Source organism: Symphalangus syndactylus, chromosome 13 (genome assembly GCF_028878055.3).
Source record: "Symphalangus syndactylus isolate Jambi chromosome 13, NHGRI_mSymSyn1-v2.1_pri, whole genome shotgun sequence".
Taxonomy (NCBI): Eukaryota; Metazoa; Chordata; class Mammalia; order Primates; family Hylobatidae; genus Symphalangus; species Symphalangus syndactylus.
Genome location: NC_072435.2, coordinates 40802509 through 40830115, shown reverse-complemented (window position 1 = coordinate 40830115; position 27607 = coordinate 40802509). Strand labels below are relative to the sequence as shown.

At 54.0% G+C, this 27607-nt stretch overlaps 2 protein-coding genes across 7 annotated transcripts in view; one reads left to right on the top strand and one right to left on the bottom strand.

The window, feature by feature from the left end:
• Window positions 1-1026: 1026 nt before the first annotated feature.
• NDUFB7 (NADH:ubiquinone oxidoreductase subunit B7) lies at window positions 1027-16591 on the top strand. Of its 3 annotated transcripts, none has more exons than XM_055235575.2 (3): window positions 1027-1265; window positions 15751-15919; window positions 16404-16591. In XM_055235575.2, the coding sequence occupies exons 1-3, from the start codon at window positions 1154-1156 to the stop codon at window positions 16534-16536; spliced, it is 414 nt and encodes a 137-aa protein (XP_055091550.1). In that variant the 5' UTR covers window positions 1027-1153; the 3' UTR covers window positions 16537-16591. The 3 variants fall into 3 exon arrangements, with proteins under 3 accessions (XP_055091550.1, XP_063472547.1, XP_063472546.1); XM_063616477.1 differs by lacking the exon at window positions 1027-1265 and adding an exon at window positions 1587-5137 and having other exon boundaries at window positions 15225-15919; XM_063616476.1 differs by lacking the exon at window positions 1027-1265 and adding an exon at window positions 9574-10012.
• A 94-nt stretch (window positions 16592-16685) lies between these two features.
• TECR (trans-2,3-enoyl-CoA reductase) overlaps window positions 16686-27607 on the bottom strand; it is a 63309-nt gene continuing 52387 nt past the window's right edge. For 3 of the 4 annotated variants that reach the window (XM_063616436.1, XM_055235555.1, XM_055235554.2), the window contains 12 exons: window positions 20104-20154; window positions 19422-19473; window positions 18977-19021; window positions 18775-18878; window positions 18581-18696; window positions 18391-18496; window positions 17827-17899; window positions 17692-17735; window positions 17563-17620; window positions 17399-17487; window positions 17003-17048; window positions 16686-16922 (listed from right to left, as the gene is read on the bottom strand). In XM_063616436.1, coding sequence (XP_063472506.1) covers window positions 16795-16922; window positions 17003-17048; window positions 17399-17487; window positions 17563-17620; window positions 17692-17735; window positions 17827-17899; window positions 18391-18496; window positions 18581-18696; window positions 18775-18878; window positions 18977-19021; window positions 19422-19473; window positions 20104-20154 — 912 coding nt within the window. In that variant the 3' untranslated portion in view covers window positions 16686-16794. Of the gene's footprint in view, window positions 16923-17002; window positions 17049-17398; window positions 17488-17562; window positions 17621-17691; window positions 17736-17826; window positions 17900-18390; window positions 18497-18580; window positions 18697-18774; window positions 18879-18976; window positions 19022-19421; window positions 19474-20103; window positions 20299-27607 lie in introns of those variants that run through there. The other variant, XM_055235553.1, reaches the window with a different exon arrangement.

Here is a 27607-nt window from a genome sequence, read left to right as displayed (position 1 = left end):
AGACAGGAACTATGTCTGCCTTTCTGACCACTGGACCCAGCATACCATACAGTAGATGCCTAAGACATGCTTTGTCAGACTGGGGGAAAATATATATTTAAAAATTTTATAAAGATTGCATATATATATATAATTTATTTGGAATTTCAGCTTTAAATAATTGTTTTTGGTCAGGCACAGTGGCTTACGCCCATAATCCCGACACTTTGAGAGGCTGAGGCAGGAGGATCACTGGAGCCCAAGAGTTCAAGGTTGCAGTGAGTTATGATTGTGCCACTGTGCTCCAGCCTGGGCGACAGAATGAGACCCTATCTCAAAAAAAATATAATAATAATTGTATTTATGAATAACTTTTATTTAAATTAAATTTATCAAAATCTTTCTTGGACAGGCACTGTGGCTCATGCCCGTAATCCCAGCATTTTGGGAGGCTGAGGCGGGGGAATCACTTGAGGTCAGGAGTTCGAGACCAGCCTGGCCAACATGGCAAAACCCCGTCTCTACTAAAAATACAAAAATTAGCTGGGCGTGGTGGCAGGCGCCTGTAATCCCAGCTACTCAGGAGGCTGAGGCAGGAGAATTATTTGAGCCCAGGAGATGGAGGTTGCAGTGAGCCGAGATCGCGCCAATACACTCCAGTCTGGGCGACAGGTACTGTGTCTCCAAAAAAAAAAAAAAAATTCTTAAAGTGACTTTATTCCAAATGACATACATTAACGATATAATAGATATCGTGCCTTTTTTTAAAGAGAAATTTGAATGTTTTCAAAGAAAAAACTTTTTGGAAAATGGTATGAAAAATAATTTTAATATGTGCTTTAGCCTCGGGCTACCAGAAGAGCCCCAGATAGGGTCCAGGGAGGCCTCAGTCCCACACCGTCCCCTTCTGCCCCGCCCAGATGGATTTCCAGGCTCAGGGAAGTCCGCTCTCGGGTCCAACCATATCCTGGGAAGGGACGCAGCACCTGTCCCGCCTCCGCCTGTCCGCGAGGTGACGCCAGGCGGACCGGAGCTATCCTCTGGAGTCCTTCATCTCTATGATCTCCGCAGCGGCCTAAGCGACCCGGAAGCCGTGTCAGACTGAGGGGTCAGTGGTTCCGGGTAGGAGCTAGGTGACCCTCGGCTACAGCAGGGATCTGCAGCGACTGCAGCCATGGGGGCGCACCTGGTCCGGCGCTACCTGGGCGATGCCTCGGTGGAGCCCGACCCCCTGCAGATGCCAACCTTCCCGCCCGACTACGGCTTCCCCGAACGCAAGGAGCGAGGTGAGGCCCAGTGCGCAGGCGCAGCCAGAGGGAGTGGGGCGCGGGTGCCTGAACCCCCGAACCCGTGGCACCCCAGGGCTGAGATAACCTCAGGTGTTGTATCTGGGTTTGGGTCTAGACTAGGAGTCCACAGGACGTGCGTGACCCCACCTGAATGTGGAGGCGTTCCAGCCCAAGGGCACGGCTTGAGCAAAAGCCAGGGAGCAAAAGTGAGGCGACAAGTGGGGGTTCGGGCAGGAATGCGACGCGCAGAGCTGGGTCGAGTCTTTTTTTTTTTCTTTTGAGACGGAGTCTCGCTTTTTTCTTTCAGGCTGGAGTGCAGTGGCTTGGTCTCGACTCACTGGCAGCCTCCACCTCCCGGGTTCAAGCGATTCTCCTGCCTCAGACTCGCGAGTAGCTGTGATTACAGATGTGTACCACCATGCCCAGCTAATTTTTTGTATTGTTAGTAGAGACGGGGTTTCGCCTTGTTGGCCAGGCTGGTCTTGAACTCCTGACCTCAAGTGATCCGCCCGCCTTGGCCTCCCAAAGTGCTGGGATCGCAGGCGTGAGCCACCACACCCGGCCTCGGGCCAAGTCTTGGGGGACGTGGGAAGTCATGAGAGGGCATGGACACGTTCATTGTATCCCCTTCCTGATGTCGCTGCAATTGCGGGGTATGCACAAGGAAATAAGGAAGATTCACGCCGCAAATACTGTCCTGCAAAGTGCTTTGTTTTGCTTTGAGACGGGATCTTGCTCTGTTGCCCAGGCTGAGTGCAGTGGCGCAATCACAGCTCACTGCATCCTCGACCTCCTGGGCTCAAACCATCCTCCCGCCTCAGCCTCCCGAGTAGCTGGGACTACAGGAGCGCCCCAGGATGCCAGGCTGATTTTTTATTTTTTGTAGAGATGGGGGTCTTGCTATGTTGCCCAGGCTTGTCTCAAACTCTTGGGCTCAAACGATCCTTCTGCCCAGCCTCCCAAAGTGCTGGAATTGCCGATGTGAGCCACTACGCCCAGGACGGTTTTTTGGTTCGTGTGTTTGTTTTTGCTTTTAATGTAGTAATATCACAGGCATACCGAGCACCAGCTCTGGGCCACGTCCCACGTTAGGCACCGCGGATACAGCAGGGAACTGGAGGGATGCAGGCACTGTCTCCAGAGAATTCATAGAGCAGTGGGAAAGACTGTGGAATCAGGCAGAGCTGGGGGGTGTCAAGGCAGGCTTCCAGGAGGCAGTGGCTGGAAACAAAGACGTGAAGGGTGGCCGGGCACGGTGGCTCATGCCTGTAATCCCAGCACTTTGGGAGGCTGAGGCGGGCAGATCACCTGAGGTCAGGAGTTTGAGACCAGCCTGGCCAACATGGTGAAACACCATCTCTACTAAAAATACAAAAATTAAGGCCAGGCACGGTGTCTCACGCCTATAATCCCAGCACTTTGGGAGGCTGAGGCAGGCAGATCACCAGGTCAGGGGGTTGAGACCATCCTGGCCAATATGGTGAAACCCTGCCTCTACTAAAAATACAAAAATTAGCCAGGGGCGTGGTGGTGCGCACCTGTAGTCCCAGCTACTCAGGAGGCTGAGGCAGGAGAATCGCTTGAACCCAGGAGGCGCAGGTTATAGTGAGCTGAGATCACACCACTGCACTCCAGCCTGGGCGACAGAGGAAGACTCCATCTCAAAAAAAAAATACAAAAATTAGGCCAGGCACGGTGGTTTATGCCTGGTAATCCCAGCACTTTGGGAGGCCAAGGCCGGTGGATCACCTGAGGTCAGGAGTTCGAGACCAGCCTGGCCAACATGGTGAAACCCTGTCTCTACTAAAAATACAAAAATTAGCCAGGTGAGGTGGTGTGTACCTGTAATCCCAGCTGTCTGGGAGGCTGAGGCAGGAGAATTGGCTGGAACCCGGGAGGCAGAGGTTGCAGTGAGCCAAGGTCAGGCCACCACACGCCAGCCTGGGTGACAGAGCGAGACTGTCTGAAAAAAAAAAAAAAAAAAAAAAAAAAAAAAAAAAAAGATGTGAAGGGGCATGAGTAGGGGTTGACCAAAGAGAGGTGGCAGAGCCAAAGCTTCTAAGCAGAGGAGGGACACAGTCAGGTTTGGTTGGTCAAAAGTGGGCAAGTGGAGTCTGCTGAGTGGGCGACAAGCTTGAGACAGAGACCTCTAAGCAGCCTGGATTTGAGAGAAAGTTGGGAGATGGTATAATCACTCCAGTGTCCTCACTCCAGGGTAGTCCTTCCGCCCCAGCTGAACCTGCAGTTCATTGGTCCATCCACCTCCCTCCCACTGCCTCACATACCTTGCTTTGCCCAAGATCAGCTTTGCAAACGCTAGCAACCTGCTGCCCTTCTGTCTTGCTTACTCTGGATAAACTCACCTCTTTCCCTTCCTTGGTGTCTATCCCCGTGCAACTGAACGTGATGGGGTGGGGGAGATAAGAAAAAAACAGCTCTAAGCCAGGCAAAATGGCTCATGCCTGTAATGCCAACGGTTTGGGAGGCCAAGGCAGGAGGATTGCTCGAGGCCAGAAGTTCAAGAACAGCCTGGGCAACGTAGCAAGGCCCTGTCTCTACAATTTTTTATTTTTATTTTTTTAATTAGCTGGGTGTGGTGACGCATTCCTGCAATCCCTGCTGACTGGTCTCCCGATTGGTACTCCGGTGGACTCTATATGCTGCCTGGCCTTTCTCTTACCTCCCGGATCCTTCACTCTCTCCCTCCCTCCTTGATCACTGTCCCCTGCCCTCTCTTTCCTCCTTTCCACCCCTTTCAGCCAGTCACTTTGCTCACTGCAACATCTGCCTTCCTGGTTCAAGCGATTCTCCCGCCTCAGCCTCCAGAGTAGCTGGGATTACAGGTGCGCGCCACCACACCAAGCTCATTTTTGTATTTTTAGTAGAGACAGGGTTTTACCATGTTGGCCAGGCTGATCTCGAACTCCTGACCTCAAGTGATCCACCCGTCTCGGCCTCCCAAAGTGCTGGGATTATAGGCGTGAGCCACCGCGCCCGGCCCATATTTATTTATTTGTTTATAGAGATGGGCTCTCGCTCTGTTGCTTAGGCTGGAGTGCAGTGGGGTGGTTATCACCCACTGCAGCCTCAAACTCCTGGGTTCAAGCGATCCTCCCGAGTAGCTCTGGCTACTCGGTGTGCACTACCATGCAAAGATAATTTTATTATTTTTTCTAGACATGGGATCTTTCTGTGCTCCCCAGGCTGGTCTCCCTAGTACTTAAGCACTGCCAGACACGCTGTGGTGCTCTGTCTTCTGTCTGTTCTGTGTCTCCCTCCGAGGGCAGAGACACTTGTGTGTTCTGTTCCCTGCTGTATCCCCACCACTAAGCACACAGTAGGCAGTCTAATGTCCTTGCCACTAGCTGATTATAAGTTCGAGACAAAAGAGGGAGGAGTCTAGCATTGCCACCTGGAGCTCCAAGTGCAGATAGGGAACGGCCAGGGGCTGCAGGTGATACCCAGGCCTGGGGCTCAAGCGAGGTGTGGGATGGAGGGACCACATCAGGCTCATCTACATACGGGGCGGCAGCAGAGAAAAAGGCTTTCAGGCCAGGCACAGTGGCTCACACCTGTAATCCCAGCACTTTGGGAGGCCAAGGTGGGTGGATCACCTGAGGTCAGGAGTTCGAGACCAGCCTGACTAACATGGCGAAACCCGGTCTCTACTAAAAATACAAAAATTAGCCGGGCATGGTGGCAGGTGCCTGTGGTTCCAGCTACTCAGGAAGCTGAGGCAGAAGAATCGCTTGAACCTGGGAGACAGAGGTTGCGGTGAGCTGAGATCTTGCCACTGCCCTCCAGCCTGGGTGACAGAGTGAGACTCCATCTCAAAAGAAAAGAAAAAGGCTCTCAGAACAAAGCATAAGGTAAGGCAGCCATAGAGATGGGAGGAAACCTGGGGAGGCGGGATGTGGGAGGAGCCACAGGAAAGAAGGAAGCGGGAGGCTGGGGTCCTGGGCTGTTGGGTGGCCCTGTGAGAGCCCATGTCTGGGCAGCGAGGGGGTGGGGCAGAAGCCAGGGAATGGGACAAGGGGCAGGAGAGGAGGATCTGGGCCTCAGTGGGATGAGAGAACCGCAGCTGGGAAGCAGAGGGGAGAGAAGCCAGCCGGGGACGACTGCCATTGAGATGTGAATGTGTCTCGTCTCACTTGCGCAGATGGGAAGGAGCTGGGACCGAGAAAGATGTGGACGTCAGGAGGGCTAGGGAGGCTGGGTCTGAGGGAGGCGGCGGGGAACGAGTGCAGGATCGCCAGGCACAGGCTCCGGGGTGAGTGTCCAAGATTCCTCACGCTCCCGTCGGCCTCCTCCTGAAGGTTGATTTGTCCGGAGTCGGATTTGCTAGGTGAGTGGGGCACCGGGACCCAGATACTAGTCCAGCTGTCTTCTGAGCCCACGCTTAAGTACCTTACAGGTACTGTTAGCCCAGTGGATGCTCGGGTAACTTCCATGACCGGATGGTCAGTTCTGAGGCTCAGAGAGAGGCCACCCCGCCTGTAGGGACCAGCCGCACAGGATCAGTGGGTCTCTCCCCGTGTGCGGCGACGAGAGAGCGTAGAAATAAAGACACAAGACAAAGAGATAAAAGAAAAGGCAGCTGGGCCCAGGGGACCACTACCACCGATGCGCGGAGACCGGTAGTGGCCCCGAATGTCTGGCTTCGCTGTTATTTATTGTATACAAAGCAAAAGGGGCAGGGTAAAGAATGCGAGTCATCTCCAATGTTAGGTAAGGTCATGTGGGTCACGTGTCCACTGGACAGGGGGCCCTTCCCTGCCTGGCAGCCGAGGCAGAGAGAGAGAGGAGACAAAGAGAAAGACAGCTTATGCCATTATTTCTGCATATCAGAGACTTTTAGTACTTTCACTAATTTACTACTACTGTCTAGAAAGCAGAATCAGGTGTACAGGATGGAACATGAAGGTGGACTAAGAGCGTGACCACTGAAGCACAGCATCACAGGGAGACGGTTAGGCCTCCGGATAACGGCGGGCGAGCCTGACTGGTGTCAGGCCCTCCACAAGAGGTGGAGGAGCAGAGTCTTCTCTAAACTCCCCCGGGGAAAAGGTGACTCCCTTTCCCGGTCTGCTAAGTAGCGGGTATTGTTCCTTGACACCTTTTTGCTACCGCTAGACCACGGTCCGCCTGGCAACGGGCGTCTTCCCAGACGCTGGCGTCACCGCTAGACCAAGGAGCCCTTCTGGTGGCCCTGTCTGGGCATAACAGAAGGCACTCTTGTCTTCTGGTCACACCTCACTATGTCCCCTCAGCTCCTATCTCTGTATGGCCTGGTTTTTTCTAGGTTATGATTATAGAGCGAGGATTATTATAATATTGGAATAAAGAGCAATTGCTATAAACTAATGATTAATGATATTAATATATAATCATATCTAAGATCTGTATCTGGTATAACTATTACTGTTTTATATATTTTATACTGGAACAGCTTGTGCCCTCGGTCTCTTGCCTCGGCGCCTGGGTGGCTTGCCGCCCACATCTCCCCCCTTTTATTAACTAGGATCACGATCGCCATCATTGCTTGTCATTGACTTCGGACTTGGTTTCGGACTCCTTGGAGGCATCTGCAGACTAAAAGGAGACAACATAAGCATACCAATATTAATAATGCCAGTGACAACAATGATCCTCTGAGGGGCTTGATCTATTTGAAGGGATTAAAATCAGATGATTGTTTAGTTAGGCCTTCAAAAATGTCTGAGCCAGGAACAGTGGATAAATGAGCTTGTGAAGCCTCGAAAATTTGCTCTTTAAGTGGCGAAATATTCGAGGTTAAGTTATCATCCCAGGCTTTTAAATGTCTTGAGACCTTTTCCCAGCTATGTTGATCTTGATTATAAGCATAAGGCGTTATGCAATAATCAGAAGTATTCCAACCACACTGTAGTTGCATACGGTGTTCCAAGTTCATAACTCTATCTCCCAGCCAGGTTACACTTTGGCGGAGATCATTAATTTGATTAGCTAATTTTTGATCAATTTGAGCCTGAGAATTCCAAAGTCTGGAGGAGTTTTTTTGCCATGCTTCGACATAGTGAGCGGTTTAACAGAATTGTGGATGGCAACTCCAGCAGTTGCTGCTGTTGCAGTAACCGCAATTAGTCCTGCAATGGCTGCAATAAGAGTAAAAATAAATCTCTTTGTTCTTTTGAGGATACCTTTAAGAACTTCATTGACTATGTGAATAGAGGGGAAGATTCCCATGGACGATGTAAAGAAACTGGTATCCATACCCCCTCCCTAGCCCTTACTAAGAGAATACTTGTAGTGGGATTAAAAGTTGCGTCAATGCAAGTGAACAGCTTACAGTTATCACATTCTATAGTTTGTGCATTAGGAATAATAATTATATTTCCAACCAACAGCATATAAGGGGGTTTGACACAGCTCGTTCAGAAATGAGGGTGATGTTGAATGTGGGTGTGTTGGTATTAGTACGAAGGAGTTGATAGGTAGCATTCCATATCCTTATTCCTGTCAGGGCTGCAGCTAATTTCCATAGTTCAGGATGTTCCGGGGTAACAAAGGGATGAATCATTTTTGGTCTAGGAGGAGCAATGCCTGCATCCTTCCATTTAAATGGGTAAAGAGACACCCATTGTCTCAGCCTGTATGACTGCCATCCATGCTCTATATAATTTAAGGAATAAATAAACTCCGAGCATGAGGTAGTTTTGCCGGAGCAATCTTGCCAATAATATCCTTTTGGAGCCCAATCAATAACAATACCCATGGCTAGAGTTTGAAGTACAACAGCCTTAGGAGCATTACAATCATCCTATAAAATCAAAGTCACTATAAAAGGCCCCTTTGTAGGTTTCTTTGGGCAGTCTGACAGTCCTTTTGTTTTATTAACTTTGGTAGTGAGAGGAGCTCTCCATGCCTCATGTGGAGTAAGTTTGACAGTGAAAAGTTGAAAAGAATTGGTACTGAACACGTTATGCAATTGATAAGAATCATTTGTAAAGGACGGTACAGTCCACATCCAATTCTGGTACAAATAAGCTAAACAGCCAGGCGTCTTCCCAATGCGTAGTGGTGGATATTTATAACCACTGGACAGATTTAAGTGCATACCTTCTTCTTCCGGTTGAGCTGGAAACCGATCACCATTAGGGACTGGCATGAATGCACTATTATTAGTGTAAACTTCTACTGGGGAGTCCATCCGAGAGACAAACCGAATTAGAGGGGGAAAAGGAACATATGCCCAGTAAGTATCATTTTGAATTGCCCCAACCGGTGGTATACTTACCGCTGCACTGACTACCATAAAGGCAGCCAGAATTATATTACCAGTCGTTTTTGGAATGCCTTTTTCTTTTAAAAAATTTTCTGTTTGATGAGGTAAAACCTTTATATGACCCCATGTTGGTGGAGTTGAACAAGCGGTGTTGTAGGTCACACGGCGAGATTTTGTCTCAATGTGGAGGTTCTGAAGTGTATGTGTCAGGCGGTGAAAGTTGCTCTTTTGTTTCCAATGGGTCTTTGCCTTTTGTTTCTGGTAGCGTTTCATCTTTGGAGTTATGGTGCAATTTTAATTGTCGGGAGGGAACCCACACGGGCTGTAGTCCTTTTCCTGGGGAAACACAAGCAAAACCCCTACCCCCAGTTATGACCGTGCCTGATTGCCATGTGTTAGTTTTTACGTCCTTCCACTATACCCGCATTCCTTTTTGTGGATCAAATTTATTTCCAGTGAAATGTTGTTCTGCGGCTGTGAAAGGTTGATTTCTTGTTACATTTAAGAAATTTAGTGTGAAAAGAGCCAGATTTAATTGGGCATGAGGAGTAGCAGCATCTCTCTTTGATTTAGTTGCTTGTTTTCGAAGTTGATCTTTGAGTGTTTTATTGGCTCGTTCAGCTAAAGCCTGTCCTTGAGAATTATAGGGGATGCCAGTTGTGTGAGTAATTGCCCAGGTCTGAGTAAACTGTTTGAAAGCAGCACTAGTGTAGCCGGGGCCGTTACCAGTTTTTAGTTTCTCGGGACAGCCCATAACCGAGAAACAGGAAAGAATATGTCGTTTAACATGAGCTGTACTTTCTCCTGTTTGACAAGTGGCCCAAATAAAATGCGAAAAGGTATCAATAGTTACATGTATTACATGTATTACAAGTTTGCCAAAAGGAAGATAATGAGTCACATTCATTTGCCAGAGAGCATTCTGTGAAAGTCCTCTAGGGTTAACTCCTGAAGAAAGTGGCTGTAAAATTAACACTTGACATACTAGGACAGTGACGTACAATGGTTTTGGCTTGTTTCCATGTAAGGGGGAACTTTTTTCGGAGTCCCGCAGCATTGACATGGGTTAAAGCATGAAAGTTTTCTGCATCTGTAAATACGGGAGTAACTAATGTATCAGCTCTGGCATTTGCTCTCGAGAGGGTTCCCGGGAGGGGTGTGTGGGCCCGAATGTGAGTAATGTAGAAAGGAGAAGACCTTGCTCTGAGCACAGACTGAAACTTTTGAAAAAGAAAGAACAGGTTATCATCAGGCAGAAATTTGATTAAGGCAGTTTTAATGTTGCGAGCAACATGTACTACGTAGGCTGAGTCAGAGAGGATGTTAACTGGTTCAGGGAAATCTTCAAGGACAGCCATAACAGCAAGCAGCTCAGCTCGTTGTGCTGAAATAGCTCCTGTGCTACGAACACGTTCTCTTGGTCCTGTATATGCTGCTCGGCCATTAAAGGAAGCATCAGTGAAAACAGTGACAGCTTCAGGTAATGGGGTGTTTCTAGTAATATTAGGTAAAATCCAAGCAGTGAGTTTAAGGAACTGAAATAATTTTACATTAAGATAGTGATTATCAATTATACCCGGGAAACCTGCCAAATGCACTTGCCAAGCGATGCAAGCAGCAAAAGCCTGTTGAACTTGTAATCAGGTGAGGGGAACAATGATTTTTTGGGGCTCTGTTCCCGAAAGACGAAAGAGACAAGAACGAGCCTGACCAATTAAGGTAGAAATTTGATCTAGATATATAGTTAGCGTCCGTAAAGAGTTGTGTGGAGGAAAGCACCATTCAATTAAATTATGTGCCTGAATAATGAGTCCTGTTGGAGAATGTTCAGTGGGAAAAATTAGTATTTCACAAGGTAAATGTGGATTCACTGTGGTAACCTGAGACTGTTGAATGCATTTTTCTATAAGTCGTAATTCAGAATCTGCCTCAGGAGTCAAAGACCTTTTACTGCGTAAATCAGGATTGCCCCATAGTGTTGCAAAAAGATTAGACAGAACATAAGTAGGAATGCCTAAGGAGGGACGAATCCAATTAATATCTCCAAGTAATTTTTGGAAATCATTTAGAGTTTTTAAGGAGTCTCTGGCCGGGCGCGGTGGCTCACGCTTGTAATCCCAGCACTTTGGGAGGCTGAGGCGGGCGGATCACGAGGTCAGGAGATCGAGACCACGGTGAGACCCCATCTCTACTAAAAATACAAAAAATTAGCCGGGCATGGTGGCGGGCGCCTGTAGTCCCAGCTACTTGGAGAGGCTGAGGCAGGAGAATGGTGTGAACCCGGGAGGCCGAGCTTGCAGTGAGCCGAGATTGCGCCACTGCACTCCAGCCTGGGCAACAGAGCAAGACTCCGTCTCAAAAAAAAAAAAAAAAAAAAAAAGGAGTCTCGTCTGAGTTGAACTTTTTGAGGCTTAATGACCTTGTCCTCTAGCTGCATTCCTAAATAGTAATGGGGAATGAAGTCTGAATTTTTTCTGGGGCGATAACCAAGCCAGCTGCTGTGACTGCTTGTTGTAATGCAGAAAAACAAGATATCAATACAGAACGTGAAGGTGCTGCACAAAGAATATCATCTGTGTAATGAATAATATAGTAATATATATATAATTATATATATATTATAATATATAATTATCAGGAGATCGAGACCACAGTGAAACCCCGTCTCTACTAAAAAATACAAAAAATTAGCCGATCGTGGTGGCGGGCGCCTGTAGTCCCAGCTACTCAGAGAGGCTGAGGCAGGAGAATGGCGTGAACCCGGGAGGCGGAGCTTGCAGTGAGCCGAGATTGCGCCACTGCACTCCAGCCTGGGCGACAGAGTGAGACTCCATCTCAAAAAAAAAAAAAAGAACCAAAATATGAAGTGCCTCCAGCTTATTTTTTGGAAGCGGCCACTGATCTACCCAGACAGGTTTTTGAGTTTTCCACGTCAAAGGAATGGGGTCTGGAGGCTTAATAGTGACCGCTTCTAAAAAGAATAACCAAGTCCTGTAGAGTCTGCTTTAGGAGTAGGTATGATAGCCTCAGTGATGCCTTGTGCTGATTTTCCTAAACCCATACCTTGAACAAATCCCATTTTAGTCATCGTATCTTTACTCTGCTGGCTGTAATTGCCTTTAGGAAAAGTAATCCGAGCCCCCCATTGATATAAAAAATCTCTTCCCCACAGATTAACAGGAATGGGTGTAATAAGGGGGCGAATAGTTCCAGTCTGTCCTTCAGGGCCTGTGCAATGTAAAATTGTGGAGCTTTCATATACCTCTGAAGCCTGACCGACACCCACTAATGCTGTGGAGGCATGCTCCTTTGGCCAGTGTCAGGGCCATTGATGTAAAGATATAATAGAAACATCAGCACCCGTATCAGTCATTCCCTCAAACTTTTTTCCCTGAATATGCACGGAGCACACAGGACGAGTGTCAGAAATTTTGCTGGCCCAGTAGGCCGCTTTACCTTGATAATCTGTGCTACCAAAAACCTCCTTTTCTTGTACTAGAACTGGATCCCAAAGGAATGTAAGGAAGTATCGGGAGTTGAGCAATGCAGTCCCCTGCTGCTGCATTCCAAGGGACTGCAGAGCTAATGACAATATGAATTTCACCTGAATAGTCAGAATCAATTACACCAGTATGTACTTGAACACCTTTTAAACTTAAACTTGAACGTCCTAGTAGCAAACCTACACTGCCAGCCGGCAAGGGACCAAAAACAACACCTGTAGGAATAGCAATAGGTGGCTCTCCAGGCAACAAAGAAATATCTCTGGTACAACAGAGATCTACTGCTGCTGAGCCTGTGGTGCGGGGGACAAGCATTGTACTGAGATTCGTGCTGGGGCTGAGCCATTAGATCCTGTGGGACAAATTGCTGAAGTGGGAATTGGGGTGGAGGTTGAATGGAATGAACTGGGAAGGCTCCCGTCTGGCTGGACGCCCGGGGCTGAGAGTTGAGGAATGCCCCATTGTTTAAAGGGTCCTGGGGCCAGCCCCTCATCCCATTTCCCTGATGTTTAGAAGGTCGTAAAGGATTGCCATTGATATCAAATTTGGAATGGCATTGAGATGCGCAGTGAAAGCCCTTTCGGCATCATGGGCATACAGTAGAAGGTGGGGTGTCCTGCTGCTGAAAAGTTTTTTGTTGTTGGTGGTGATGTAAGGGACGGCAACCTGCACACCGAGGGCAATTTCTTTTTGCATGTCCCTTCTGGCCGCATATGAAGCATTGGCCAGAGAATTGTCCAGGCATTCAAATAGAGGCCATAGCTTGTGCCATAATCATTGCTGTATGCAGAGTTCCTCCCAGCCCTTCACAGGCTTTAATGTAGGAGGTGAGTACATCACCACCCGGTGGAATTTTGCCTTTGACGGGGCGAATAGCCGCCTGACAATCTGGATTTGCTTGTTCATAAGCCATAAGTTCTACAACAAGTCTTTGGCCGTGGCTATCAGGAATTGCCTTTTCTGCTGCGTCTTGAAGACGAGCAATAAAGTCTGGGTAGGGCTCATGTTGTCCCTGTCTGACGGCTGTGAAAGATGGGCATACTTTACCATCATCTTGAATTTCGTCCCAAGCATCTAAGCAACATTTTCGCAGTTGTTCAATAACCTCATCATTTAGTATAGTTTGGTGTCGGATTGCAGCCCATTGACCCATTCCCAGTAACTGGTCAGCAGTAACGTTAACAGGAGGATTAGAGCCCTGATTAAGACGAATGCGTTCCTGGACAGCATCAACCCACTAAGTCCTGAACTGTAAATACTGAGATTTAGATAAGACTGACTTTGCTAAAAGTTCCCAATCATAGGGTACCAAACGTTTATCTTCTGCTAAGGCTTTTAATGTGGAACGGACAAAAGGAGAGTTGGTGCCATATTGTTTCACTGATTCCTTAAAATCTTTAAGGAATTTAAAAGAAAAACTTTCCCAAGTAGCAGGGCGTAGCTGGACCTGGCCTGGACATATGGGGTCAGGCTGAACTACCGCCTGAACAGCGGGAATGCCAGGTATCGGCTGTGCCCCAGAAGCAGGCAATTGCGGAGCCTGATTATTTCCCTGAGCAGCCTGATTTTCGGGCTGAGGGACTTGATTATCAGCCTCTTGATCTTGTTGAGCTGCGGGGTCAGCCGCCTGCTGGGCAGGATCAACAACAGGCTGTGGGTGGTTTTGCACTGTTGGGGTGGCATGTACTGGAGGTTGTAAAATTACAGGAAATTGCCAGGCTTCGGGATCCCCGTATTCCCTTGCCTGAATTATAGCCCTCATAAGCGGAGTGTCATTTTCAGGGATGTATGTAATTTGTTGCTTATGAGCGGCAATAGTAGTATTAGCAACAGCAGTTGTGACGGGACCAGGAGCAGGAAAAGGTGTAGAATTTTGAATAGAAGGAGAGTTGAGAAACTTAGAGCCAGATTGAGACCAGATTACCTGCTGAGCAGGTCTTTCATGGGCCTGAAAACCAGGCTGCCACGGCAACTGCAGACCAGGCCTCAAGGGAGCCTGTGACTCTAGCCGAGTCTGATTTGTAGGAAAGGAACCAGGCTTCAAGGGAGCCTGTGACTCTAGCCGAGTCTGAGTACTTAGTACTGGCTTGTCCCATGGTGTCCCCGGAATACTCTGAGTGCTCTAGCTTACCACCAAGCTTATCGACCGCAGTCCTCAGGAATCTCTGGTTGAACTCCTCCGCTGAATCCCACACTCAGAGTGCAACTTCACACAGCGAGGGAGAGCCCCCACGTCGGAGCACCAGATGTAGGGTCCAGCCCCACAGGGTCGGTGGGTCTCTCCCCGTGTGCGGCGACGAGAGAGTGTAGAAATAAAGACACAAGACAAAGAGATAAAAGAAAAGGCAGCTGGGCCCGGGGGACCACTACTACCAATGCGCGGAGACCAATAGTGGCCCCGGATGTCTGGCTTCGCTGTTATTTATTGTATACAAAGCAAAAGGGGCAGGATAAAGAATGTGAGTCTTCTCCAATGATAGGTAAGGTCACGTGGGTCACATGTCCACTGGACAGGGGACCCTTCCCTGCCTGGCAGCCGAGGCAGAGAGAGAGAGAGGAGACAGAGAAAGACAGCTTACGCCATTTCTACGTATCAGAGACTTTTAGTACTTTCACTAATTTACTACTGCCATCTAGAAAGCAGAATCAGGTGTACAGGATGGAACATGAAGGTGGACTAAGAGCGTGACCACTGAAGCACAGCATCACAGGGAGACAGGCCTCCGGATAACTGCGGGAAAGCCTGACTGGTGTCAGGCCCTCCACAAGAGGTGGAGGAGCAGAGTCTTCTCTAAACTCCCCCGGGGAAAAGGTGACTCCCTTTCCCGGTCTGCTAAGTAGCGGGTGTTGTTCCTTGACACCTTTTGCTACCGCTAGACCACGGTCCGCCTGGCAACGGGCATCTTCCCAGATGCTGGCGTCACCGCTAGACCAAGGAGCCCTTCTGGTGGCCCTGTCTGGGCATAACAGAAGGCACTCATCTTCTGGTCACACCTCACTATGTCCCCTCAGCTCCTATCTCTGTATGGCCTGGTTTTTCCTAGGTTATGATTATAGAGCGAGGATTATTATATTGGAATAAAGAGCAATTGCTACAAACTAATGATTAATGATATTCATATATAATCATATCTAAGATCTATATCTGGTATAACTATTACTGTTTTATATTTTATTATACTGGAACAGCTCGTGTCCTCGGTCTCTTGCCTCAGCGCCTGGGTGGCTTGCCGCCCACAGCCGCCGGCCAGTGCAGAGCTGGGACTCAGGCGGGTTGCAGACAAGAAAGGCTGGGCGTGCTGCCTGGAGCTCCAGGTGCAGGTGGAGGGGCTGAGGGGTGCTCTGGGAGAAGGTGGATTCCGAGCTCGGACTCTGGAGAGCGGGGCTGTAGAGAGTTGGGGACGGGCATCCCTGTGGGAGGGGAGGCAGGGATCAAGCATGGGATGTTGAGGTGCCTCAGGGTGAGGGGGAGCCACCTTCTCCTGTCTGGGCCTTGGTGTCTGGAGTTGCCTTTGTGCAAATTAGAAAAGGAGGCCCCTTCAGGACAGTGCATCTGTCAAAGGCATCTGCCATCCACTGCCATCTGCCACCTGGATGTGTATGGCGGACACGCCGAGCCGTGGCTTCCTGATGCCGTGTGCCTTGGTCCCCTGGGGATCCCCGGAATTGGGTTGGGGGGCCTCCAGCCTGGTTGAGCCCCGCCCACTCCCTGCAGAGATGGTGGCCACGCAGCAGGAGATGATGGACGCGCAGCTGAGGCTCCAGCTGCGGGACTACTGCGCCCACTACCTCATCCGGCTGCTCAAGTGCAAGCGCGACAGCTTCCCCAACATCCTGGCCTGCAAGCAGGAGCGGCACGACTGGGACTACTGCGAGCACCGCGAGTGAGCACTCCCACACCGGCCCACCCACACCCCCGGCCCGCAACACCCCATACCCCCAGCCTTCCACACCCCCGGCCCGCCCAAGCCCCACCCCCAGTACCCACAGCCTGCACCCCACCCAGGCCCTGGCCCCTGGCAGGATGTGGCTCCAGAGGCCAGGGACCTGAACTGCACTGAGGTTTGTTTCTAGCCGGGCCCCACCTTAGTCCCAGAGAGGGCTCTCTAGGGGCCTGTTGGATGGGGACAGGGCAGGTGGCTGAAGCCACCTAGGTGAGTGGCCAAGCCCAGATTCCAGTGGGAAGCCCTGCCACCTGCGTGGGCAGACCCCAGACCCAAGCCACAGGCACTGGGACATGTCTTCTTCAGAGGCCTCCCCCACAGTGCTCTGGGACAGCCTCTCCGCTTCCCAGGGCTTGCTTCCCAGGGCTTGGGGGGCGTGTCCTGGCCAGGGACCCTGACAGCCCCTCTCGTGCTTTTCCCCCAGCTATGTGATGCGCATGAAGGAGTTTGAGCGGGAGCGGAGGCTGCTTCAGCGGAAGAAGCGGCGGGAGAAGAAGGCGGCAGAGTTGGCCAAAGGCCAGGGACCCGGGGAAGTGGACCCCAAGGTGGCCCTGTAGGGGGTGCACCCCCCACCCTATGGACCAGTCAAATAAAAGCCTTCAGGCCCCTCAACCAGAGTCCCCTCTTACTGCTCCGCCGCGAGGGTGAGAGAGCAAAGGGCAGTGTGGTGGTCCCCAACCCTGGAAAGAAACACACAGAGCCCGAGTCCAACTGGGGCAAGCAGGCTTTATTCCGGGTGCTGGAGAGCTGTGGGCCCCACTCCTCCCCCAGAATGCCACCGGGGTGAGGGGCTGAGCCCCAGCATGGGTGAGCGCTCAGAGCAGGAAGGGGATGATGGGCATGCGCAGGGGCGGGTAGTCCCGGAACTCCTTCAGGTAACTGCGGTGCTTGCCCTTGGCCCAGATGGTCATCTGGGTGAAGCCCACCAGGGAGAACAGGGCCACTGCAGGAAAGAACGGGCGTCAGGGAGGGGCTGCCGGCCCGGAGGGGCAGGGCCCCGCCGAGGGAAGGCTGCAGGCTCACCTGGGAGACACTGTGTCATGATCGCGAAACCGATCCAGGACCCCACCTGTGGGCAGGGGCGCAGAGTGAGTGTGGGCAGGGCTGGGCAAGGCCCGCTGTTCCGCCAGCCTCGCACCCCGTGTATGTCCTGGACTCAGCCAGCCACCTCCCGCCGCCCCTGCTTTCTGAGTCAGGGATGGGAACCCAATTCCAGCGAAGGCGGGGCTGTATACGGCGGAAGCCCAGCGGCACACGCCTCCCGGCCCCCAACAGCAGAGGCGCCGCGGTCTCCACCTCCCAATGCTCCCGTTGCAAGCGGCAAAAGCAGCTGCCCAGCCAGACGCCCCCTCCCAGGGACTGGTCCCTCCACATGGGACCCCAAGTCCCAGGGCAGAGAGGGGTAAGGCAGCCCCTCACCTCGTAGGTGTAGTTGGGGCAGGACACCAGCAGGAAGAGCCACGTGAAGGGGTTCTTGGTGGGGTATGGGATCTTCCGGGTCTTGGACCCTGGCAAGCAGGCCAGGAGAAAGTCAGACCCCCTCACCCAGCTCATCTGTCCCCCTGCCCCCAGCAGGCACTCACCAGCGGGCCGCAGGTCCCGCAGGGCCATGTGGATGGAGAAGTTGCCGAGCTGGCAGATCTGTCAGAGAAGCAGGATCAGCCTAGGGCCGCCCAGACTCCCCCACCCGTCCCCACACCCAGCCTCCTTACCACAAAGATGGCGAGCGCCAGTTTCACCTGCTGAGCTCCGTAGGCTGAAGAGGAAGCAGGGAGGGAAGGCCCATGAGGGGAGGACCCGCTGGGTGGGGACCGTGGGGGAGGGAAGGACGGTCTGAGGCCACTTACTAGGGGGCGTGTAGAGAGGGTGGTTGATGTAATAGGCCATCCACGCGGCGAAGCCCCAGTAGTAGGTGCAGTTCTGAAAGGGAGCGGGGCAGGGATGGGACCTGGGCCAGCGCCGGACAGGGCAGATTCTGCCCATGTCTCATCGCGAGGGTCCTGGGAGCATGGTGGGAAAGGACAGGAGGGGTCTTGGGGCGGGGCTAGGGAGGATAGGCGGGGCAAAGTGGTGAGGCTAGGGCAAGGCTCTGTGAGGGCGTGGTAGACAGGAGGGGCCTAGGGGCGAAACTGAGACGGGGCTCTGCAGGGGCGGGGCTGGGGGGATAGGCGGGGCCTAGGGGTGAGACTGGGGTGGATAGGCAGGCCTAGGGGCCCGGCGGGGGCGGGGCTGGAGGGACGGGCGGGGCCTAGAGGCTCTGTGGGGGCGGGGCTGGGGAGGTTAGCGGGGGGCCTAGGGGTAGGGCTCTGCTGGGGCATAGTGGAAGACAGGAAGGGCCTTGGGGTGGGGCTCGGTGGGGGCGGGGTGGGGAAGAAAGGCGGGGCTTAGGGGTGAGGCGGGGGCGGGCTCACCTTGAAGATGTTGCGCAAAGGCATGGTGCCATGGGAGAAGCGGTGCACGAAGAGCGTCTCCAGCAGGCGCTTGACGTAGTGGAATGAGTGACAGATGCAGGCGAGGCTGGTCAGGGGGAGCGGGCTCAGCTGGGGCTGGTCCGGCAGGTCTTCTGCCTTCCCCTACCCTCCTCCCGCCTGCCCCACTTACTGCACCACTGTGTGCCGACTGGACGTGAAGTCATATTTGTGGCCATAGATGAAGGGCACTCGGAAGTAGAAGAGCAGGTAGATGAAAAGGGGCCCCGCGTACTCTGTTAGGAAGACCTGAGGGTAGAGGGGGGCAAGATGAGTCACCCAATGTGGCTGACGGGAAAAGAGGCCGTGGGTAGGGTCAAGACTCACCGTCACCCAGCTGATCTGGGCCCCCAGGTCCCGGAAGTAGAGTGTGGCCGTGGTGCCCACGGGCAGCTTCTGCAGAACATCCTCATCCTTCAGGGACTTGCCCTCTGCAGAGAGGCGGGCCAGGGCTCAGGGGCTGCCCGGGCCTTCTCCCACTGCCACCCAGGAGCCCAGGGGGCGGGCCGAAGTGGACAGCTGTACTCACTGGGGTCCAGGCGGAGGGACTGGCGGGCGGGGTACCACTGCGGATCTGCGGAGAACAGGGCGGTCACAGCCCACAGCCTGGCACGGCTCAGCCGGTCCGCTGCCCAGCCGCTGTGCCAGCTTCTCAGGGTTCCCAGGGTGCAGGGACCCCAGGACTCCACAGCTCCTCTCAACCGGGGGCAAAGCGTCAGGCTTGTGCAGTTCTAGCACACAGGCCGGAAGAGCGCGGGCAGAAGCAGGATCTTGTCCTTCCCAGAGCCTAGCAAGGGCGTTCCTGCAGAGTGCCACGTGGGGGCGCCTGCCCCAGTCACGCCTCAGAAGCCTGGGCCACAACGGGGCATCTCTGCAGGACCCTGGGAGAGGGGTGCAGGATGGGATCCCTCCCACCCTAAGGTCCCCCTGGTCAGAGGGGTTGCAGGGGCAGTGTGGCCGGGCCTAGGACTCACGAGTCTTGGTGAAGAGGTTCTTGATCTCCGCAATGGTGGCGTGGGGCTCCACCTGGGGGAAGCACAGGCGCAGGGACGTCAGCTCTGCGGGGAGCCCAGACCCAGGATGGGGAGGTACTGAAGGGGACAGCAGGCTGGGGGTTGGGCTGCAGCTATGGGAAGGGGAAAGGGCTGGGGTCCAGGCCTCTGCCTGCAGTCAGGGAAGGACCAGCGAGGGCCCTGCCAGTGCAGTGACAGCAAGGGTCTGGGGCTCCACTTTCACCCTCAGCCAGCAGGCCCCCAGCCCGGCTAGTGTCGGATTAAGCATGGGAAGGCGAGCCTGCTTCTCTGCCCCTCCTCTCCACTCCTCACCCATGACTCCCCTGGGAGCAAAGGCCCTCTGTCCTCCCCAGGGACAGCCCAAGCCCCTTCCCCCAGGCCTGGCCTCAGCAGGGGCAAGGCTCACTCCTCCACCGCCCTCCCAGGACCAAAATCCCCACAGGGTCCACTGAGACTCCTGTGCCTCCATTTCCCCGCCACACCCAGGGGACGTGGCTATCCACCCTACCCCAAGTGAGGGCATACCCCTCCATAGGGCAGAGGGTGGGGCACAAAGGGCCCCACTGGACAGCTCCTGGGCTGGAAGGAGGGGGGTCCCGAGCCCAGTGCCCTCGGCCCAGTGCAGCCCACGCCCCAGTCCTACCTTGTCCAAGAAACACAGCTTCTCCCTTGTCTTTGCATCCAGAATCTCCACCTCGAAGAAGAGAACAGCCTTTTTAGGTTTCTTGGCCACCTTTGGGGGTGCGGGCCTGGGGAGCCCATTGAGGCCAGGGAGGAGGCCTGGGGTGGCCTCCCGGGCCACCAAGCTCAAGTTCATGTCCATGCCGCCTGCCACCAGCCCTGCCGCTCGGCTCTGCCCACGGTGGCCAGCAGCCCCAGCTGCCGGCCCTCAGCCCCCACCACCGACCTCCCCACGCGAAGCAGCCCTGGGACGGGCAAGCGCGATCAAATTCTGCCGCGGTGCTGGAAAGGAGCCCGTGCCGGCCCTGGCACTGCCGGCTTCTGTGCCAGATGTAACCCGAGTGGCAACCACAGCCACAGCCCAGCTAAATATAAAACCACCCCAGACTACGCCCCCCAGGAGCCATGCCACAGACCTTCTCTGAGGGGGGCTTGGGAGTCGCCCCTGGGAGCCAGGCTGCCCTGAAAGCAGCATTTGAGTGGTCACAGCCCCTCAACGGCACCAGCACAGGGAAAGCCCCAGGGGCAGGCATGATGACACCTCCCAGCCCCCGCCCTGCACAGAGCCAGTGGCTGGAGGAGAGTGAGAGGCCAGCGGGCCGTGCAGGCCCCGGCTCGCAGCTCAGGCCTAGGGAGTTCACTGGGCTTGGAGAAATCCCAGCTATTTTGAGAATCCGAGAGACAGATCATCCATTTCCCCTTCTGAGCTGTAAGAGACACTTTGGATTATTTTCCTTGTGCATTTGTGTCAGGGAGGTGACAGATTCTGGAGTTATGGGTGCAGAGAGCCTCTCTCGAAGTGTGGAAAGGATCGGGGTGCGTGGAAGTTTTAGGCAAGCGCCTCCAGCTTGGGCTGATGAGGCCTCCCCAACCTTCCTCCCCACCCACTTCTCACCTTGTAGCCACCTGTGGGGCAGGCTTTCCACTGAGTCAGCCCAAACACTGTACCCCGACCCAGGACCTGCACCCCACTAAAGCCTGGCGCTTCCTGCATCCAAGAGCCAGGCCTGTGCCAGCCCCTGAGGGAGGAGTCTGGCCCAGCCCTCCCTGAGCCCCCAGGCCAGTGATGAACGATGGGGGTGCAGAGGGGCAGGGCTGGAGGGAGCCAGCCCCCAGGGATCTGACCCACCCTATGCAGGGGTCAGTGCAATCCTATTATACAGGGGTCGTGGCAAGCAGGCAGGCCTGATCCCAAGTCAGCCACCAGCCAGCAATTCTTAGGGGACCCTTCCTACCCACAGAACCCCCAGCGGGGGCCCCCAGAGAGTGCCTGAGGAAAAGGAGCAGGACACAACGCTCAGAAACAAACCTCTGGGCCGGGGCCATCCCAGGGCAGGCGCACCCACCCAGAGCCCAGGGAGACCGGGCCACGGCAGCTAGGGCCCACCCTGAAGGAGAGGGCACCACGGTCAAGCCAGAGAAGCTGGGCACCCCTCCTGCACACTCCCAGCGACAGTAGGAGACAAGGGGGCTTGGTGGCCTGCACTCGGGAACCGTAACCAGTCCTGCCTTGTAGTCCCTGGGGGACCCCAGGCATGTCACCTCTCTCTAGGCCTCAGAAGGGGGCAGGTAGGAAGCAGACTACCTCCTAGGACTGTGAGGGTCCCCTGAGACAATGCATGGGGTACACTAGGTGACCCCTGACAGATGGGAGCACCCCATGGGATGGGAGGCATTGTTGCCCGTGGGTTTGGTTCAGATCCTCACTCCCCTGCTGGCCTGGCAGTCACCACAGCATGGGGGCCTATTTCCCCAGCTATGACACACTCGCCCCCACTTCCTGGACCGGAGGGTGGGAACGGGCCCAGCAGCCAGGAAATCCTGGCCCATGGGGCCTCCTGAGTCCCTGCTGTCAACTCCAGGCACTGCCTGGCCATGTGGCCTCTAGGGGAAGGTTACTGAACTCCTCCGAGCCACAGCGATAACAAGGCCAAAGAACTGGCACATGGAGGAGCCAGAAAAAAGAGCTCGGTCACACCATGCAGGACGTTGGGCCCCACCAAGGGGATTTGTGGGATAGGGACAGAGGACACGGGGCGGGATGCACGGGAAAGGGTTAGCATAGCAGGGCCCTGGGCGGGCACGGGGCCTGCCCTGTGGCTGTAGGTATATTAATAGTTCCTGGGCCCCAGGCAGGCACTGCCCACATGCTTCCAAGCCCATGTGGCCTGCAGGAAGGCAGCCCAGCGTCCACAGGGAGAGGAGGCCTCCGAGTTCCTGCTGAACCACTCAACAGCTTAAAATACAACCAGCCCCTCTCCCTGTCCAGCCAGCTGCTAGTGGGAGGGGTGAAATCCTACCCTGCTCCCCCCAACCTGGGCACCGAACCAGGGCCCAAGAGGGAGAGTACGGCCATCGGGGTCCCGGCTAGCTGCTGGGAGAGGACGCCGGGCTGCGGCAGGAGGGGGTGGCCGAGAGAGGGGCCACGCTCACAGCTGCAGCAGTGGTGCCCAGGCCAGAATGAGGCCCAAGGAGAGGAGACGCCTGAACCTGCAAGGAGGTAAGCACGGGCTGCAAGGTGGCGCCTAGGGGCCCCTGGGGACAGGAATGCCCAAGGCTAGGGCCACCTGGGCAGGATGAGTCCTCAGTGGGACGGGCACCCGTCTCCCATTTCCTGCCCCAAATCCCCAGCGCATCAGCCCATCTCCTCCTAGAGAGAGGACTGAAGGGCTCTGGTGGGAGCGTGAGACCTCTCCGTACCATTTTTGCAATTCCCTGTGTCTCTATAATTTTTTTTTTTTTTTTTTTTTGAGACAGAGTCTCACTCTGTTGCCCAGGTTGGAGTGCAGTGGTGCGATCTCGACTCACTGCAACCTCCACCTCCCGGGTTCAAACGATTCTCCTACCTCAGCCTCCTGAGTAGCTGGGATTACAGGCACATGCCACCACATCCAGCTAATTTTTTGTATTTTAGGAGAGATGGGGTTTCACCACATTGCCCAGGCTGGTCTCGAACTCCTGAGCTCAGGCAATCTGCCCACCTGGGCCTCCCAAAGTGCTAGGATTATAGGCGTGAGCCACCTGGCCCAGCCTATAATTATTTCTAAGTAAGAAAGTTAAATAAGATATTCCAGGTGAGGTAAAAGAAATAAGTTATGCTAGGTGAAACAAGCCGGACACAAAAGGTCCCATATCTATGCGAAATGCCCAGAGCAGACAGACAGAAAGCAAATTGGAGGGGCCAGGGGCTGGGCGGGGGGAATGGGGAGTGGCTGCTGCTGGGTACCCGGTCTCCTTTCAGAGTGGGGAAAATGTTCTGGAACGAGACAGAGGTGGAGGTTGCACAATGATGTGCATGCACTCAATGCCACTGTTCACTTTTAAACGGTTAGTTTCATGTTACGTGAATTTCACCTCAATAAATTATTCTTTAAAAGTGTGAGGGGTAACAAACAGGCCCCAAATACCCATCAAAATAAAAACAGTCAGGTGGGAGGAACAGGAGAGATTCCCAACCCCCCAGAGGGAGGGCCTAATGTGAGACCTCATCGAGGGCTCCGCGCCCCACACCCCACTGCCACCCCAACCTCTGCTCTGTGCCTGCCACACACACACACACACACACATAAACAGACACACACACACACACACACACACATGCCTGCCCAGGCCTGAGGTCAGCAGGGGGCAGGGGCTCCCAGGGGAAGCCCAGGGCTGCAGAGGGTACAGGCAGCTGCTGAACAGAGATCCAGGCAGGTGGTCCTGAGAACAGACTGGGAGGCAGCAGGCTCTGGCCCTATCTCCAGGAGAAGCGGTGAGGCAGGGAGGAGAGGCAGGACCTCCTGAGGAAGCCCACGGAGCCACTCGGAGGGGCTGGGAGAGGCTGAGATGCTCTGGGCGGATGAAGGGATACCTGTGGGAGGGGGGCTACTGGTGTCAGCGAGGTCCCAGCAATGGCCACGGGCAAGGGATGTGACCCCATAGCCTCAGGCACGATGGGCAGGGAGAGGGCAGGAACAGGCAGACAGGCAGGCATGCGCTCTGGCCTGGGGCACAGGCTGGTGGCGCTGCCGGCCTGTGACTCTGTGATGACAGTTCCACTAGCCTGAGAGGAATTCTCACCAGGAGGCCCAAGATTCCTGGGCCCAGCCAACAGCAACTCGTGGCAGCACGAGGTCAGGGCAGGGCCAAGAGCCAGGACACCAAGAGCGCGAAGCCCACCCTGCAAGAGGGAGCAGGGGCAAGGTTTGTGCCTCCCAAGCCGGGAGGGGAGTGCCGCAAGCAACAGAGCCCCTGTCTTCACTGACTTTGTGATCGCGAAGATATTACTAATGGGGGCAGGAGGAGTGAAGAGGGGGGCTCTTGTTGTCTAAGCACTTGTCACAGCTCCTGGGAATGCACCCGCCTGGTGGGTGAACAACCCAGAGAAGCAGACCCGCCCATTTCCTGGCTGTGTGGCCCTGGGCAAGTTACCCAACCTCTCTGAACCTCCATTTCCTCATGGCAAAGTGGGCTGTCCCCACCTGCCATCTGACAGGGTTATCGTAATCATCCCCAGTTTAGGATAAATCTTATGATGACCAGGCACGGTGGCTCATGCCTGTAATCCTAGCACTTTGGGAGGCCAAGGTGGGCAGGTTACCTGAGGTCAGGAGTTCAAGACCATCCTGGACAACATGGCGAAACCCCGTCTCTAGTAAAGATACAAAAATTAGCCAGGCGTGGTGGCGCATGCCTGTAATCCCAGCTACTCAGGAGGCTGTGGCAGGAGAATTGCTTGAACCCAGGAGGAAGAGGTTGCAGTGAGCTGATATTGCACCACTGCACTCCAGCCTGGGAGACAGAGCAAGACTCCATCTCAAAATTTAAAAAAAGAATAAATATGATTAGGCGGGGCACTGTGGCTCACACCTGTAATCCTAGCACTTTGGGAGGCCAAGGCAGGCAGATCACCTGAGGCCAGGAATTCGAGACCAGCCTGCCCAATATGGTGAAACCCCATCTCTAATAAAAATACAAAAATTAGCCAGGCATGGTGATGTGTGCCTGTAATCCAAGCTACTCAGGAGGGTGAGTCAGGAGAATTGCTTGAACTTGGGATGGTGGAGGTTGCAGTGAGCTGAGATCATGCCATTGTACTCCAGCCTGGGCAACAGAGCAAGACCCTGTCTCAAAATAAATAAATAAATAAATACGATTAGACCAACACTAGCAGAACAGCCATGTCAGGTGCACAAGGGGGCCAAACCCTGGCAGGATCCACAGGCCCCTTCTCCTGGGACGCTGACCATGCTCTTGAAGGGGCCCATCCACAGGAAGCCAGGGCCAGAGAGCTGATGCAGTGACGCCTTGCCCAGCTGGTCACAGTGAACCCAAACCCTAACAATAGCGAGATACTTTCGGGGCAGAGGCCGAGCTGACCTGTCACCACAGGGATGACTAGTTGCAAGCCGCGGAGGCTGCGACGCTCCCCACTGCCCCCTTGTGGCCGCACAGCCTCACTCCCGCCTGCTGGAAGGGCTCCCGCAGCAGCCGGCTCAGGCACAGTCCCAAAGCCCATGTGAGGGAGGGAGACAGCTCTGGTGCAGAATGGGACCTTAACCCTGGCCCTGCCACCAGCCAAGAGAGCTCAGGGAGCCTGCATTCATTTATCCATTCATTCATTCCTGCCTCCCTCCATCCCACACCCCAGGCACTGTTCCAGCTCCCAGGATATGGCAGTGAAAAAAACCAAGCCAGCCTCTGGGGTTCATGGGACCTGAATTCTGGCCTGTGCATGCTGGGGAAGCAGGGGGTGGGGCAGATAGCCATAACATGTTTTGTCACCAAGAGTTGTGAACAAAACTAGAAGGTTGGGGGGGGAGGTCAGATTTTTTTTTTTTTTTGAGACAGAGTCCGGCTGTCGCCCAGGCTGGAGTGCAGTGGCGTGATCTCGGCTCACTGCAACCTCCAAGAGGATGGCCATTTTAGAGTGGTCAGGGAAGGCCTTTCTGAGAAAGGGGCGTGTGAACAAAGGCCAGTAGACAGTGGGGGAACCAGTGCAGTCCAGGCAGAAGGAACAGTAAGTGCCAAGGCCCTGAGGCTGGACCATACCAAGCGTGGCTGAGCAGGAAGGAGTCCTGTGTGGCCTGAGCAGAGTTGAGTCAGGGAGAGAGTGGGAGGAGGTGAGGGCAGAAAGGTGACGTGGCCGTCTGTGCCACGGCTTTGTGGGCCATGGGGAGGACGTTAGCTTTTACTGTGAGTGAAGTGGCAGCCATAGAGGGTTCTTCAGCAGAGGAGGGATGAAACTTGCCTCAGGGTCAAGACTTGGCTTCCCCAGCTTTACCTGCTTGCCACTGCTGGGTGGAACAGACTGGAGGAGTGAGGGCAGGAGCTGGGAGCAAAGATGGAGCTGCAGAGAGGTGAAAAGCGGGCTGGGCGCAGTGGCTCATGCCTGGAATCCCAGCACTTTGGGAGGCTGAGACAGGACGATCACTTAAGCCCAGGAGTTCAAGACCAGCTTGGGCAAAATAGCAAGGCTCTGCCTCTACAAAAAGTGTTTATAAAAATTAGCGGCCGGGCGCGGTGGCTCACGCTTGTAATCCCAGCACTTTGGGAGGCCGAGGCGGGCGGATCACGAGGTCAGGAGGTTGAGACCACGGTGAAACCCCATCTCTACTAAAACTACAAAAAATTAGCCGGGCGTGGTGGCGGGCGCCTGTAGTCCCAGCTACTCGGAGAGGCTGAGGCAGGAGAATGGCGTGAACCCGGGAGGCGGAGCTTGCAGTGAGCCGAGATCGCGCCACTGCACTCCAGCCTGGGCGACAGAGCGAGACTCTGTCTCAAAAAAAAAAAAAAAAAATTAGCTGGGTCCAGGCACAGTGGCTCACACCTGTAATCCCAGCACTTTGGGAGGCTGAGGTGGGCAGATCACCTGAGGCCAGGAGTTCAACACTAGTCTGGCCAACATGGTAAAACCCCATGTAAAAACACAAAAATTAGCCAGGTATGGTGGCACACACCTGTAATCCCAGCCACTTGGGAGGCTGAGGCACAAGAATCACTTAAACCCAGGAGACGGAGGTTGTAGTGAGCCGAGATTGCGCCACTGCACTCCAGCCTGGGCAACAGAGTGAGACTCTGTCTTAAAAAAAAAAAAAAAAAAAAAGAATAAATAAAAATACAAAAAAATTCTTTGGGCATGGCGGTGGGCACCTGTAATCCCAGCTACTCAGGAGGCTGAGGCAGGAGAATCGCTTGAACCCAGGAGGCAGAAGTTGCAGTGAGCCGAGATTGCACCACTGCACTCCAGCCTGGGCCACAGAGCAAGACTCCATCTCAAAAAACAAAAATAAAAAATTAGCCAGGTGTGGTGACTTGCACCTACAGTCCCACCTACTCCTCAGGGGCTGAGACCGGAGGATCGCTTAAGCCTAGGAGTTCCAGGCTGCAGTGAGCCATGATTGATTGCACTACGGCACTACAGCCTGGGTGACAAAGCAAGACCCTGTCTCAAAAAAAAAAAAACCAGGGCCAGGCACAGTGGC